Consider the following 16,770-nt stretch of genomic DNA (forward strand, 5'->3'; position numbering starts at 1 on the left):
ACTGGGATATCACTTAATTGGGACAGCCATTTACTTATGGCAAATATCTGCCACATGACATATTTATGAATAATATAGTATGTCATCAGTACATCATTTAGTATAAATAGACACCTAGCTACAGTTGCTCTCAGACTTGCAGTGACTGCATTTCTGATATTGGTAGCAATTTTTTCATGAAAAATGTAGATCCTTCCAAAAATGCTTAGAAGAGGTTTAACACTTGCTGACTCCTATATCTGCATAATCTTCGCTGATTTTGTTCATCTGTAGTCAATGAAGATAACGCGACGGGGTACATTTCAACAATTCCTACATTGTTATTAACTATTTTTAGATTAAATATTGTTCTGTAATTTGCATCAACTGTTTCTGCTCATTTAAAGTCATCATTGTATTTCTGTTAGTCAATAAACAAAAAGCTTATTTTGTCTTATGTACATTCAGCTTTTTACTTGAAACTTTGTTTAGTTAGGGCCCTGGCAAGAGTCTACCTCTAGGACTATGGTGGTAATTGAAAAGTTTTTGAACTATGTCAAGACCAATGCAATCTAGCATACCGATGCAAGCGTGCAGATAAAAAGTCTTCATTTTCTAAGATCACTGTAACTTTCTGATGACCAAGGGGAAAGAGTGCTCTGCAGTTTGTTCTAAACTGCACAGTGGTTAGACAAGGTTCAAGTTATAGTACCTGGCATGCTTGCAGATTGTTCATAATGAGGCAACTCATCTATTCATCTTGTCCCAGGAGGTAGAGGAGGTCATATCTGGCCTGCAGAAAGGAGTGTCTAGATGAGGTTTACGTATGCCCTAATGTGATCTGAACTATTGGTATAAGTGAATAACAAATGGATCATTCACTGTTTAAACTGTTTTTCTTGATAAATGGGACCTTTCCTGGATGTGGTTTGGCAGCTACTGTGAACATAGACTTGGCTTGATGTAAGGAGAGATTTATGTCACCAGTGGCACTTGAAGATGGTCTGTAATGCTAGCTGCTTATTGCCTGGAGCATCTCTGCTTACTACCTACTTCCACCACCCCCACCCCCACCCCCATGCACACACACACATTTTTTTTTTTGTTTTTGTGCTTGTTTTGTCCAGTTACTTTATTCCCATCCCACCCTACTCTTTTCTTTCTTCCCTTGTTTCCTGATGAACCTAGAGGTGGTATATTTTACATTGTTCTCTTTGGAGGGCAGAGATGGAGGAAGCTTCTGAGGATGTATGCATTGGGATGTATGTGATTAGCATATATTGTGAGATGATTGTTAAATATGAGAGGAGGTATACATGAGGAACATCTTTTGCTAGGTAACCAGTTTTTTGTCCTAGGACTGAACCAAGCAGAGGATGCTTTTAAGCATGTTATATGAGTGAAATTAGAGGGGCTATATAAAGGTTATATTCTGCACTGTTTATTTGTTTGATGCATGAGCCTGGATGGGAAGTATAAATGGATAGGGGAGGATTGGATTACATATGAGTTGAGAATTGGAGGGTATGGCATGACCATGGGCAAAGGTGGTTAAGGGGAATGGTACAAAGAGGTGTGTTATATGGGCTGGGGGGATGTTACCTGGGAGGAATAGGACGCTTTTGTCAGGGTATTTAATTACAGGTTCCACAATGGAAGGGAGGGTCCTATGCTGGGAGTCTTAAGGATTGCGATATGGATTTGCTTGAATTGCCTCTGCCATGTCAGAGGGTGGGATGAAAGGAAAAGGCTGTAGATTGTTATATAGAAACATTTGTGGTATCGGGACACACACTAAGCATTAAAGCACTATGACACAAAGGTGTAGATGTGGCTTTCTTGTAAGAGACCCACCTTACTGACAGTGAACACAAAAAATTAAAGAGATGGTGGGTGGGAAATATTTATGGAACCTATGCTGGGGCAAAAAAGATGAGTGGCAGTTCTGCTGTGCAAGTGCATGACTTTTGAGGTGGAGCAGACCCATTAGAAATCACAGGGCCGCTAAATGTTTATAGCATAGAGAACAGGTTACTGTGGGTAAGGTTTACTGCCCAAATAATTAGATCCATCATTTCATGAGGGGTTGGTGTGCTATATCTCTTCCCTAGGGACATCTTACATTATTACAGAGGGCAATTTAATTGTGTGCTTGAGGATGATATAGATGGATCCTCTGGTGGTCAGGACAGTGCGCATTGTCAACAGCATAGGCTAAGTTTATGTGAAGGTTATGATCTGTTTACATGTGTCAGGTCTCTTACATCTTGGAGAATGAGACTAGATATATCTTTCTAGACTCCTAATACCTCACTTCAAATAGAATATTTTTTTGGTTTCCTGTAAGATCCTGATGGGTGTAAGTGATGCCCAGAATCTGTTGAGATCTTGGATCATGCCATGATTTGGTTGGATTTACATAAGAACCTTTTGGGAGTGAACATACCATTATAAACCAAAGCATTGTTTTGGCTGTGCATAATGTTATCTGTTGTTCTATAATGTCTAGCTGCCTCTGACTACATTTATTTTCCATTTATTTACTCTTCAGGCTGTGTTCCTCAGTTCCTTTCCAGTTGTGTACTCAGAACTGCTGAAAATCTTTGATGTGAAAGAAGTGGCAAACTTGGTACATGATACTTTGGGAAGCTTGCCAACAATCACACATGCAGATGATTCCCTCCAAGCTGTAAAGCTACAGTGCATTGGGAAGACGGTAGAAAGTGAACTATATACCAACCCTGGTAAGGAAATAATCTGCTTATAGCAGGGAAGAGAAGTTCAGATAGCTCTATTCACATTTTAGTTATGAAGAGACTCGTGCAAATATACATCCTCATATTTCCAGACCAGTAAATCAATTGGCTAATTATTTTCAAAGGAAAGTATGGGGAATGAAATCTCAATTTTCAAGTGATCTAGAGGATTGGGGGTCTATCTAGAGATAAGAATAAAGGTGATGTTACTGTGAACTTAATTTAGACTAGGTGTAAAAAAGTAGATTGGGAGGAGTTTTTAAAGGTATATAATAGACATGTTAACCTTTTCCTATTGTGTGTCCTGGATGACGGGACATTCCAAAAATGACATAGACAGTGGACAAACAGTCTGTATGGACTAATAAAGAGCCAGGAACACAAAATATTTGAATTTACAGACTTATGACTTATTTACATTATATTTACAATAGCCATAAATGATAACGGTGAAAAATACAAAACTTTGCTAAAATAATTACGATTGGAACCAGCGTAATGTAAAATTTATTACGATAGGAAAAGGTTAAAGTATATTGCCACCTTGATCTTTGTCCAATTTATATTTTAAAGGAGGCTCCTCTAACCTTCAAGGTTGCTGTTTATGATTGGATAAATGTTATGAGAAGGCTTTTTTCTTATGGATCTGAGAGAAACTGTTCTGACCCCTATATTGAGAACCTTTCCTCAGGACCTACACAGGAAAACATACTAACTCTAGACACCACCAGCCGCAATTGCTTCACAGTTGGAATGCGTAAGTCAGCATGAGTCAATGAACGCAACGCACACTATGGTTCATATGACAGAATGCTATCCATCAAATACCTCGGCGCCTGCTGCAAAGATACGCCATAACTAATAATTTATAAAGAATTCGATATTCCAGTTTCAACCAATATAAAGATACATAGCATTCCGTCACATGATCACACTTGCGCAATCAAAACAGTGTTCGAACAATCACGTTCTGAACAACTTGCAGCGCACAAAACGATGATGCAGGTATCCCCAGTAACACCAAGTTACAATAGTTAGTACTTGATAACACCTCACTCTGCAGGATAGTCTTAAACATGGTACCTGATAAATACGATTGTAAATTGCTCAGCAAACGCAACTTAAAAAATGCTTTTCTAACTACACACCCCCTGAACATACACACACCCCCTGAACATCAAACAGGAATCCACTAACACAGTGTTCTTCATCCACCGGTCCGTGGGGCCCAGACAGTGGTACGACAACCTACTAGCAACACATGCAGCTAAATTGGACCCCTCCATCACCAACCTACTGACAGCTTCAACTGACCTCAAAGCTTTTCGAAAAAAAATCAAAACCATACTATTCAAGAAATTCATCCTAATTTCATAACCCCACTCTTCTCCCCTCTCTCCCCCTCTTAGGATCCTCCCTTCAAAATGTGATTTAGACCTAACGCCTTTAACTGCATTCCTCTTCCTGAAAACGTCCAGCTATCGTTTTGATGTATCAGGCCCAAGGTCTTTAATTGTATTCCTCTTCCTGGAAATTTCCAGTTATCTTTTTGTTGTAATCCGCTTAGAACTGCAAGGTACAGGCGGAATAGAAGTCATTAATGTAATGTAATGTAATGTCTTCAGCTGCCGGTCCACGGTTTGATCAATGCAGCGTTGTCTTCAGGCCAGCTCCCTCTTCCTCAGTGCTGCAGTATACAAAGCCATGGGCAGAGGCTCCTATGCGCATCCTGCGCCTGAATTGGAAGTCTTCTCTCCAACGTCGCAACATCAGAGGGAAGGCTTCCAGATGGCACTGCAGCACTGAGGAAAAGGGAACTGGCCCAAAGATAATGCGGGGGGGGGGGGGCGGCATAAAACAGCCAGGCAGGAGCAAGCCAGAAGGCAAGGAACAGCATGGAGGGAGACAACAACGGTAGGAGGAATGATTTTATTTTTTAATTTAGTGATTGAATTGTGTCCGTTTTGAGAATTTGCAACTGCTGTCTGTATTTTGTACTGTTAAGGAAGAAATGCATTTGTTTCTTTTTCTCTGGAGTTGTACTGCATGCAGAGACTTGCATCTTAGGGTTTGTTTGTATGTATTAGTACTTTTGGTCCCGTATTTGCAAAGAGGTTATCTGTGTTCTGGTAGGAATGAATATTGAGAAGCATACAATTTTGTGGTTAACCATTATGTGTTGTTAATTCGATGATATTGTTTGTTTGTGTGTAAGTGTGTGTGTGTATATATATATATATATATATATATATATATATATATATGAAAAATGAATGGAAAAATGGTGGTACAATTAGTACTATTATGGGGTTGGGGTCTGGGGCGGAGATTGGGTGGAGATGGGCAGGGTCTGGGCCACGACTTAGCCCAGTGTTCTTCAACTGCCGGTCCACAGACCGGTGCCAGTCCACAAAATAATTATTTTATTTCTGCCGGTCCATAGGTGTCAAAAGGTTGAAGAAAACTGCACTAACACCCCTAAATATTTCACCTTCTTGAATATTACAATTGTAGTATCCAATAAGTCGATTTTATCAGGAAAATCATTTTCAAATGATCAAACAAAACACATCACCTTAATTTTCTGTACACTTAATTTTAATCTGTTACAATTCATCCAAACTATAATCTCTGTCATAACTTCCTGTAGCCACTATACAGCCTTTCCAAAATCCCGATCAATGGGGAGAATAAACTGAACGTCATTGACATAGAGCCGATATGAGACCTGCGTGGACCGTAACAACCTGCAGAGGGGAATGAGACAAACAAAGCAGCTGATAAATCAGATCCCAGCGGAACACCCGTCATGACATTCTGCCGGTGGGACAATGTGCCATCTATTAAAACCTCCTGCTGCCTATTACTCAAAAAGGATGAAGACCGTTTTAAAATTTCTCCACAAACACCACAACTTTTCAATTAAGCAAGCAAAATGACGTGGTCCAACGTGTCAAAAGCAGCTGACACATCGAGAAACACTGCCAGATATTCCTTCCCATTATCCAGGTTGCCTCACACTTCATCCAGCAATGAGACCAACAAAGTTTCAGTGCTATGATATTTTTGAAAAGCGTACTGGCAGTCATCTAAGATTCCAGCCCCGACCTCGACTCCAGTGAAGTGTTCTACGGGACTACTACCTTTCACCTCAACCTTACTCAAACCTTCCTCATTTGGGAAGTCCTCGTCTTTGGGGAAATCAGCTAAATCTTCTCCTGAGGAGCCGTTATCCTCACTGTCTCCTTCAGGTAAGATAGCTAAGCCAACTCCTCCGGATATGCCACCCTTAGAACCGGTGGTTTTGAAGCTGCCCAGGAAACGTGTCTCAGATTCGAGGCATCATTCTTCTTCAAGGTCGTTTTCCTCGTAGCCACACCAAATGTACCAGATTCAGTGGTCTTGGTGCCAGTTTTGCAGAATATGTTGGAAACTATTCTGCATCAGGAGTTTGGTAACATGCTTTCCAAATTAACTCCTGCCCCGACTCTGCTTCCTGCAGTCCAGCCTAAGCACTCAACAGTATTTCAAGGAGTCGAGTCCTTGGCAGTGCCTCGAGCTCAACCTAATCACTCTATACAAGGAGTCGAGTCCTTAAGAGTGCCTTGAGATGAATCTACACACACTATCCAAGGAATTGAGTCCTTGAAAGTGCCTCAAGTTTACTGTTTCAAACGCCCCCTCATTGGAAGTCCTCACGACAGGTTCCTTGACCTATGCTTGGGGGGCTCATCTCGATGATCTCCGTACTCAAGGCCATTGGTCCAACACAGATCATCAGTGTCACATAAATCTGTTAGAACTCAGAGCGATCTTCAATGTTCTCAAAGCTTTTCAGCATCTTCTCCACAATCAAGTAGTCCTCATTCGTATAGACAATCAAGTTGCCATGTACTAAGTCAACAAGCAGGGAGGAACAGGATCTCTCCTTCTCTACCAGGAAGCTCAAAAGGTGTGGAATTGGGCAATCCTTCACAACACCTTTCTGAAAACGGTTTATATTCAAGGAGAGAAAAACTGATAACATTTTATAACAAACCCTTTGTACCACTTGTTGCCCATTCCTGCACTTTGGTTATTGCTTTTGACAGTATGTTTGCCATATTTGTTTGATTCATACTCACAGGAATTAATAGGAAAACATTGCATATGAAAATAGCCATTCCCCAGGTCTGAGGACTATCGAATTCGGTGTGGTCATAAAGATGTTGTAATTGTATAATAGTGATGAGAGGAGATCCTTGTAGTACTGCATGGTAGAGACCAATAGTCAGAGAAGGATCTATCTTTTAACACTCTGTAGCATCTTTTCATCAGGAAGCTGTGAAACCATTGTAAAATTTTTCTGATAATTTCTGTTTCAGCTAGGCTGTTTAGTAGCAGTGAATGGTCAACCGTGTCAAATGCTGCTAAGACAGGCTTCGAATATTTATCCATTGGGCCCATCATTGCTGGAGTTGAACTTTTTGGCTTAATTTTCCTTTTACACTCTTACAGTCTTACCTCTAAATAGAAGATCAAGCCAAACTTCAACTCTATAACTCCTCTCACTCCACGTGGGTCCAAGGGGCAGGGCGTGCCCCTTAGGGCATGCTCATTGGGTCACACCCTGCGGCTGCGGTGGCCTTTTAAATTAAGGAAGACGGGCCTGATGACGTCAGCGGTCTGTCTCACCTAATGCCTGCACTGGGTCGGACACCAGCCCAGCAGGAGAAACACAGGTGAAGGAAATTAAATTTAGGTGCCACAGAGGTCCGTGGCACACAGCAAGGCTCCTCCAATACAACCCCCAAATACTGCTAAGACACATCAAATACAATGTATTACACACACATGCACACAATATCAAATTGTAGCAGTAGCATTTGTTTTCCCATTCTTAATTCTTTTCTGACATTCAAACTCAGATCTATCAGACATGTTTCTGTACTACGTCAGTTTCTGAATCCATTTTGGAAGGACAATAGCATATTATATTTGTTAATGTAATCTTTTTATCTTCTGAAATAGGTGGGTTTTTTGTTTGTTTTTTTTGCTTCCCATCTTTTTGGGAATGGTAAATGTTGTCATTATGGGCCAGATTCTGTAATCGGCGCCTATGTCAGCTGCCTAAAAAGTGGCCACTGATCGTCTGTCAATCACATGACAGCGCTAGTTACAGAGTCATGCCTAAATTCAGCCAAGATAGGTTGCTGAAATGTAGGCCTGGAAAACCCTGGCCTACATTTCAGCCGACTATGTCGCCAAGGGATCCTAAAGTCAAGCAGCAGCAGCCATAAACTGATTGCAGCAGGGGAATTTATCTCTGATCAGTTGAACCAGCAATGTTTCCTTCCTGCTAGAACCCCTGAACCCTCCTTTGAAGTCCCGTGGCAGGAGGAATGCACACTCACTCCTGGAACTCCCAAACCCCCATTTGAAGTCCTGCGGTAGGAGAGATGCACATTCCCTCCTGCCTGCAAGCTCCCCCCCTTCCCCGAACCCATGATCCGCCCCAACCATCGAGTCACAGCTGGGTAGCCACTTTAACCCACCTAACGCCACTTCTGGCATTGGCCATGCTTACTTTGGTGTTTCGTGGCCTAAAGCAGCTACCTAGCCACAATGTCAGCCACCTTTTATTTAGGCATTGGTAGGTGTTTCAACCCTGCTGTTTCTAATGGCATTTTTCAATTAACTTAGGCAGCAGCAGGGCACCTACCAATGCCTAAGTTTAGATGCTGGTTATAGAATTTCCCTGGATATGAATTTCCTGTCGCAATCTGTCAGCTCCCACTGTTTTTCTCCTTTTGAAAAGCCTATGAAAGGGAAATGTGCGTAGCAGAAACATACTTTTGGTGTTTCTAGCAATGTTAATTGTAATTTTATTGCGTACTTGTTTTATTTTATTTGTATGTACTTTGTAATCTGCATAGATCTTTGCGGAATATAAATGTTTTAAAATAAATAAAAAATTAAAACTGTCAGCAGTTTTTAAAAATGCTTTTATGGAGCTGGTGCTCCTGCCAACATATGTAAATGCTGTTGAATGTTGATCTTAGAGTTCCTATAAAAGAAGAAGAAAATCCTAGCTTCCACTGGTCTGTTATCCTTTAAATTATTCTTAAAGGCTGAATGCATCATAGCAATAGGATTATGCTTAGCTTCTTTGTTTACTTACCTTCTAAACATTTTTCCCCACTGGATTCCTCATTATGTTCATTTCTTCCCATCCTGAAATACTTCTAGAGCTTCCCACTCCCCCCCCCCCCCCCCCTCCTCCTCGATTCCTTTCATTCTGTATCTCATCCACATTCTGTATTTCATTCGTCCATTTCTCCTTCTCTGCTTATAAAGCAGTTTATTTATACATGTTGCATACTAGAAGCAAACCGATACAAAGCTGGGGGATCCACAAATTAGTTTTTTTTTAGCACTGCTTTATCACACTACACTGGTACTAAAGGGTTTCCTGCTTTGTTTTCTCTTCGAATAGCTATAATACTGTATAATGGTTTTCATGCTTAAAATCACTTGGTTAGGAAACAATATTTCCTTATATTATTTTCCTTTCTATTTTTATGCACAGAACAATGATTAAAAACATTTTTCTCTGTGCTGTAGTTCTATACATTAGAAGCATGCATCTTTTTATAGAGAATAAAAAAATAGAATATGTAATATAAGCTAGTGTCTTTCACAGCAAAATGAATAGAATGAGAATGGTGTTCATTTATCTTCTTTTTTTTTCAGATTCTCGTTGCATTCTTCTGCCTGTAGTTTTACACCACCTCCACATGCACTTGCAGGAGCAGAAAGATCTTGTAATGTGTGCACGTATCCTTAGCAACGTGTTTTGTCTCATCAAAAAAAACAGCTCTGTAAGTAAATACAGGTCATGGGGAACACTGAATTCATTATGTGTAAGTGCTTGAACCTAGAATTACAGTTTCAGGAATTTCTTTTAATTTGAAATCCATGCCATGCATTTTATTGAACAGCATCCTTGAATTTATGTCTATATATTTTTTGTTGTTGTTTGAGATTATTTTAAACTGACTGGATTTAATCAGGTTTAGGGTGCATCTCTTATTTGGTAGAATCTAAATTTATAGTTGTGATTTCCTATACCATACTTTTTCTTAGATATCTGGACAGATAAACATATAGGACCAAATTCTATAAACATTGCAAAAAAAGAGTGCTAAGTGCTTTTCTATAAAGTGCTATTTTGAGTTGGGTACCATTTATAAAATAATGCTTAGTACCGGAATCCATGTCTAATTTTTAGAAGCAAGGATTAAAACAAACTGAAACCTGGTATACATCCTCATGCTTAAAACAGGCAGGCATATTCTGTTACAGTTCATAGATACCGTATTTTTCAGACCATAAGACACACCTACCTGTAGAGGAGGAAAAACCAAGAAAAAAAAAATTTGCTTCAGAATTTTTTTTTCTTCATGGTTTTTCCTCCTCTACACATAGGTGCATCTGGTGCTTGGAAGCCCAAAGCCCGAAACAGCCTGCAGCACAAAGCCTGAAACAGCTCGAAGAAGCAGCCTGCAGTCCGAAGCCACCAAAAGAAGCCGCCTGTAGGCCGAAGCCCCCTCCCCCAGTACCTTTTTTAAATAGTAGTGGTTGTCTCCTGCTGGATGGCTGCCTTTCTCTGCAGAGCAACGCAGAACACAGGAGCACGACCTTTGTGCTTCCTGCCTGGTCCCGCGCTGCTGTGATTGGCTGCGGTCAGTAACTGACTGCAGCCAATCACAGAGCGGTGCAGGACCAGGCAGGAAACACAAAGGTCATGCTCCTGCATTGTGCGTCGATCTGCAAGGAGGCAGCCGTCCAGCAGGAGACCTCGCTGGACCACTGCCACTTAAAAAAGGTACCGGGGGGGTGCACGGTGTATTAGGTCCATAAGACACCCCCCCTTTTCCACCCCCTTTTTTTGAGTGGAAAATGTGCGTCTTATGGTCCAAAAAATATGGTACTTATTCTCCATTTCAGAAGAGGACTCAGGCCCTGATTCTCCAAAAGTGCGTCGCGATTTTAGGCAGCTGTAGGCGTCCTACAGCTGTCTAATCAGCCAATCGGGATGCACGTTTTTTTTAAAAAAATACTCCCCAGGCAGGCCGCCTATATTGAAGGCGAGGCCCGCAAGACACCTAGGCCCTGATTCTGTATAGGACGCCCGGGAGAGGCGTCCTATTCAGAATCGGCCTAAACTAAACCCAGATTCTGTAACCGGCGTCCATGTTACAGACGCTGGTTAGAGAATCGGGTTAGATTAGACACGGCCCACTACACTTATCGTGGCAAGGGATCTCTCTGCCGCTATAAGTATAGCGGGCCGCGGCCCCCTGACCGATCGCTGGCAGGAGAGTGCCCAAACCCTCCTGCCAGAAGATGCCCCCCCGACACTACCAACCGCCCCCCCCCCCAACACTACCGACCGCCCCCTCCGACATTACCGATCTCCCCCCCCCCGACAATATCGATCGCTGGCAGGAGGATGCCCAATCCCTCCTGCCCGAAGACGCACCCCCCCCGGCGCTAACAACCCCCAAACCTCCACTCCACCAAACCTGTTCTTACGGCCAGATGGGTCTTGCACGTCCAGCCGGCAGGCACGCCTACAGCTGCCTAAAATCGGGACGGCACTTTGGAGAATCAGGGCCTAAATGTCTATTTTTATTAATTTATTTATTTAAAAATTATTTATAGCCCGCCTATCCACAAATCTAAGCAGGAAACCAATTTACATACACAGGCATAATAAAATCTATAACCCGAAAGATTAATGTAGAGTTACACCTACTACCAAGCACATCAGCCCAACCAAGAAAAGAATGACATGGATATGATTCAATCAATGATCTGAAAAAATGTCAAAACATAGAATTTAGTTTCTACAAATTGGCACTTAACAAAATAAGATAACATTCTTTTCAGCTACAGTAGCAAAATAATGCTCAGAATTTAGGAAGTTGGTTGGGCGGGCACCCCCTCATATGTTTATTTTTCTAAGATGGATTTTTGTGCTGTACACACTTGGTGCTAAATGTCCATTTCTAGAACAGGTTCTATGTTGATAGATTCTGTTCTAAAATACTGGTGAAATGAGATACACTGATCTGCACTTCCTACTCATTAAATTCAAATAATTCTTGCATAAAGATTACTTTTATAATAATTTTGAAGCCTTGGTCTCCTTCTGGACAGTGTCTGCAAACATACATGTTTAGCTCTACCCTAATCAAAACTGTGAGAGAATGTTCATAATGCAGAAAGTTGCATTAGACCAATAACAAGTGTTATTGCAGTGTAATGTGGTTTGCACATTTTCCTAATTGCTATTCGGTGCTAATCATGAAAAGTGAACATTTCACAGAAACATGTCAGACTGGAGTAGATCACCAAAAATAACTTAAATGCAACCAATAATTAAAGTGCCTTTTACAACGCATTGCCTGGTGGTGATTCAGTTCTGAACGTGGTGGACAAGATATTCAGAGGCACATGTACTTATTAAAAATCAGAGCTAATACTTAAGAGGTTGACAAGGAAAAATACAGGCTCATCACCATAGAATAGAAATCTTTTGTGTGGAGAATGTTTCCCATTACCAAAATTTGTTTTCTCTTTTGCCTCCATGTTTATGTATGTAGCTAATGCTAATTCAGACAAAACCACAACACAAACTACCGTATATCAGTAATAAAAATGCTAACAGTAATTGAGAAAATTAGACTTAGAATATTGTATGATTCATAAAGATGAATCAAGAACCAATTCTTGGTTTTCTTCATATTTTTTTCGTAATTGAACGATGGCATGTCTTCCTATTTATTGTGAGCTTTGAAGGAATTTTGTTTGTATGTATAAATACTGTTAAATTATGTTTAAGATCCTTTTTTTCCTTGTATCATCTGATATTGTAACTATTAAACTTGCATTAAAAATAAAAAAAAGAATATTGTATGTTTCTCTCTCTCTTTTTGTATGTGTGGAAATAAACACTAGCTTGTGCTCAGTTTAACAATGTTTATTAATATATCGATATATGAGAACACACATCTTAAAGGCATAATATGTTCTAAACTATGGACAAAAGCCAGCCCCTTATATAGGGAATTTGGCATTTTAAACACAAAGGGATCTCATGACTACATGAAAATGAAGAGAAACTTGCAAAAGAGGCAAAAACTCAGCAATTTTTTTAGATACATCAGAAGCAGAAAACCTGTGTGAGAATTTGTAGGACCGTTGGATGATCAAGGAGCGAAAGGGGCCATAGCGGAAAGACTGAATGAATTCTTTGCTTCGGTCTTTACGGAAGAAGATGTAAGAGATCTACCTGAACCAGAAATGGTTTTCAAGGGTGATGATGCGGAGGAGCTGAAAGAAATCTCGGTGAATCTGGAAGATGTACTGAGCCAAATTGACAAGTTAAAACGTGATAAATCGCCAGGACCGGATGGTATATATCCCAGGGTATTAAAATAACTCAAAAATGAAATTGCTGACCTGCTGTAACCTGTCGCTAAAATCATCTGTAGTACCTGAAGATTTGAGGGTGGCCAATGGTAACGCTGATTTTTTTTAAAAGGGCTCCAGCGGAGATCCGGGAAATTACAGACCGGTAAGTCTCACTTCATGCCGGGAAAAATGGTAGAAACAATTATAACAAATAAAATTGTGGAACACATAAACAAGCATGATTTAATGAGATGGAGTCAGCATGGGTTCAGCTGAGGGAGATCTTGCCTCACAAATTTGCTTGACTTCTTTGAAGGTGTGAATAAATATGTGGATAAAGGTGAGCCATTTAAATAGTATATCTAGATTTTCAGAAAGCTTTTGATAAAGTTCCTCATGAGAGGCTCCTGAGAAAATTAAAGTGTCATGGGATAGGTGGCAAAGTTCAGTTGTGGATTAGGAATTGGTTATCAGATAGAAAACAGAGGGTAGGGTTAAATGGTCATTTTTCTCAATAGAGGAAAGTAAACAGTGGAGTGCCACAGGGGTCTGTACTGGGTCCGGTGCTATTTAACTTATTTATAAATGATATGAAAATTGAAATGACGAGTGAGGTGATTAAATTTGCAGATGACACTAAACTGTTCAAAGTTGTTAAAACGCATGCGGATTGTGAAAAATTGCAGGCGGACCTTAGGAAATTGAAAGACTGGGCGTCCAAATGGCAGATGAAATTAATGTGGACAAATGCAAAGTGATGCACATTGGGAAGAATAACTTGAATCACAGTTACCGGATGCTAGGATCCACCTTGGGGATTAGCACCCAAGAAAAGGATCTGGGTGTCATCGTAAACAATACGATGAAATCTTCCGCCCAATGTGTGGTGGCGGCCTAAAAAGCAAATAGGATGCTAGGAATTATTAAAAAAGGGATGGTTAACAAGACTAAGAATGTTATAATGCCCCTGTATTTCTCCACAGTGCGACCTCATCTGGAGTAATGCGTTCAATTCTGGTCTCCTTATCTCAAGAAAGATATAGTGGCACTAGAAAAGGTTCAAAGAAGAGCGACAAAGATGGTAAAGGGGATGGAACTCCTCTTGTATGAGGAAAGACTAAAACGGTTAGTGCTCTTCAGCTTGGAAAAGAGATGGCTGAGGGGAGATATGATTGAAGTCTACAAAATCCTGAGTAGAGTAGAACGGGTACAAGTGGGTCGATTTTTCATTATGTCAAAAATTACAAAGACTAGGGGACAATCAATGAAGTTACAGGGAAATACTTTTAAAACAAATTGGAGGAAATTTTTTTCCACTCAGAAAATAGTTAAGCTCTGGAATGCGTTGCCAGAGGATGTGGTAAGAGCGAATAGCGTAGCTGGTTTTAAGAAAGGTTTGGACAAGTTCCTGGAGGAAAAGTCCATAATCTGTTATTGAGAAAGACATGGGGGAAGCCACTGCTTGTCCTGTATTGGTAGCATGGAATATTGCTGTACCTTGGGTTTTGGCCAGGCACTGGTGACCTTGATTGGCCACCATGAAAAGGGCTGCTGGGCTTGATGGACCAAAGGTCTTACCCAGTAAGGCTATTCTTATGTTCTTAAATAGATTCATTATTACAGGTACATAGGTTAGTTTATTCTTCCATGATACTCTCCTTCACCCCTTTGAAGGCCTAGTGTTTATTAAGTTATAAACTGGTCACTACCCAAGATACAAGTGATTTATTATGTTTTTCCTCTCCAGAAGGGCAGTGAAATGCAGATTCAGCAAAGAGATCATACATAGTACATGTAGTTAATAATCTTACTAGTTCCAGAAGAATCCTAACTTAATACTAGAAGTGCATTAATAAGTGTATTTCCAAAGTGGAATTTTTCTAGTTCCACATATGTATGATTAAATGAAAAGTGATGCCCCCACCTCCATAATGCATTAACAAATATTGGCACTGATGCACTACACATGTTCACTTGTTCTTTGAAATCTCTTTGTTCAACTCAGTTGGCAAGAAATGTCTTTGTGAAGAGTCAGTTTTTCTGTTGCTTGTGATATGGAGGCATGCAGCAAGCACCAGTCAGTGTGATTTAAGCAGCATTCCATGATAGAATTTCAGACTGTTGAATAAGTCCCTCTGATTGAAATTCATTGCCACATGCAGATTGTGGTGATGATTGTTTAATGTGACTATTGTGTGTTGCTTGGCCAAAAAATGTAAAAGATTGTAGACCAGAAAAGGCTGATTTGTGTGATCAAAAATGAAGTGGGTGACCATGTCAGCAATGAATGAGTCTCCCATCAGAAAAGTTTACAAACTTGTAAAGGACAATTTGAGGATCACTCAAACCGTTACATTGTGACCCTGAAACTTTGAAAGAGTGATTGAGTAGAATTCTGAAACACAAGAAGAAAATGTTGCTTCAATATGACAACTCTAGACCTCAGATTAAGGCTTATCCATATAGTGTCACCCAATGGGTCATGGGGCCTTTAGCAGGGACCCCGCTGGGTGGCACAACAAGGATCTAGCATGCTTCCTAAAGGAGGACAGCCCTACAGAGGTGCTAAGAATAGGCAGTTGCCAAATCCAGCACTCAGCCTTTATTCCATGGAATCTTTTAACTCGGATTCATATAGTGCATTTATTCAAAAAAATAAAACTTAGGCAAGAAGCACTACCAAAAGGCACAGCAGAAAATGAGCAATAACAAAAAGAGAAAAAAAAACCCCAATAAGTATAGAACTTCCTTTAAATACTCCTGCACAGTTCCTTAGATAGTCTGGGTACCACGCCCTTCCTCCAAACCTTGCCTTTATTCTAGCTATAGTCCAGGCATTCTTCCCAAGACCTCAAGGACTGTTCCCCTTGTAGTGTAACTCACTTTTGGTCACTACTGAAACTTGAGTGCAGGTCGTTTGGCATCTGTGTTGGTTCCTGGGTCTTTATCATTTGCTGGCTGCATCCCCCCTCCCCCCCGAAGAGCTGTGAGGAGCTATGGGGGTCTAGGTCTTCAGGCTAACACAGTCTGGCTGCAAAACAAGCATCTGGAAGATTTTTTGTTTACTTGTTTGAGGCAGTAAGTCTTCACCATCTTCCAGCTTCTGTTTAAGCTAAAGCAGGCACAGCACCAGCAGCACAGTGAGTACTGGCCATTGTAGTTTATGGGACACATCAGGGGACAGGTCTTTAATTTGGGGGGTTTCTGGGACTTGGATTTCAGTTTGTCACTTCCAAAAACCCTTTTCCCATTTTTTTTTTGCACTTTTATTTAGTTGTCCCGGGCTGTTTTTTTGGTGTTCTTGGATTCAGAAACACCTCAATTTTTATTAAAATTGATAGATATGGACTCCTCAGGCTATTTTTCCCCTGATTTCATGCCAGATTTGCATTAAATGAGTGTTTTAGGAGCGTCCTTGTTCCATGTGCTGCAGAGCATGTGAGGGGAGCAGGTTCACTGAGTTTAACCCCTCTGATCTCTCTAGGGCGGTTTTGGGGAAAAACCTTTCCCTGGAGCCCTTAGATAGCAACTTGGCATCATCTGCAAAATGTAGATGCACAGAAGTTTCTGGGCC

At 40.7% G+C, this 16,770-nt stretch overlaps 1 protein-coding gene across 5 annotated transcripts in view; it reads left to right on the forward strand.

Moving 5' to 3' along the window:
• DOCK4 (dedicator of cytokinesis 4) overlaps positions 1 to 16,770 on the forward strand; it is a 650,492-nt gene that overhangs the window by 343,501 nt on the left and 290,221 nt on the right. For all 5 annotated transcript variants that reach the window (XM_033958349.1, XM_033958350.1, XM_033958353.1 and 2 more), the window contains 2 exons: positions 2,531 to 2,723; positions 9,468 to 9,595. In XM_033958349.1, coding sequence (XP_033814240.1) covers positions 2,531 to 2,723; positions 9,468 to 9,595 — 321 coding nt within the window. The remainder of the gene's footprint in view (positions 1 to 2,530; positions 2,724 to 9,467; positions 9,596 to 16,770) is intronic.

Source organism: Geotrypetes seraphini, chromosome 9 (assembly GCF_902459505.1).
Source record: "Geotrypetes seraphini chromosome 9, aGeoSer1.1, whole genome shotgun sequence".
Lineage (NCBI taxonomy): Eukaryota > Metazoa > Chordata > Amphibia > Gymnophiona > Dermophiidae > Geotrypetes > Geotrypetes seraphini.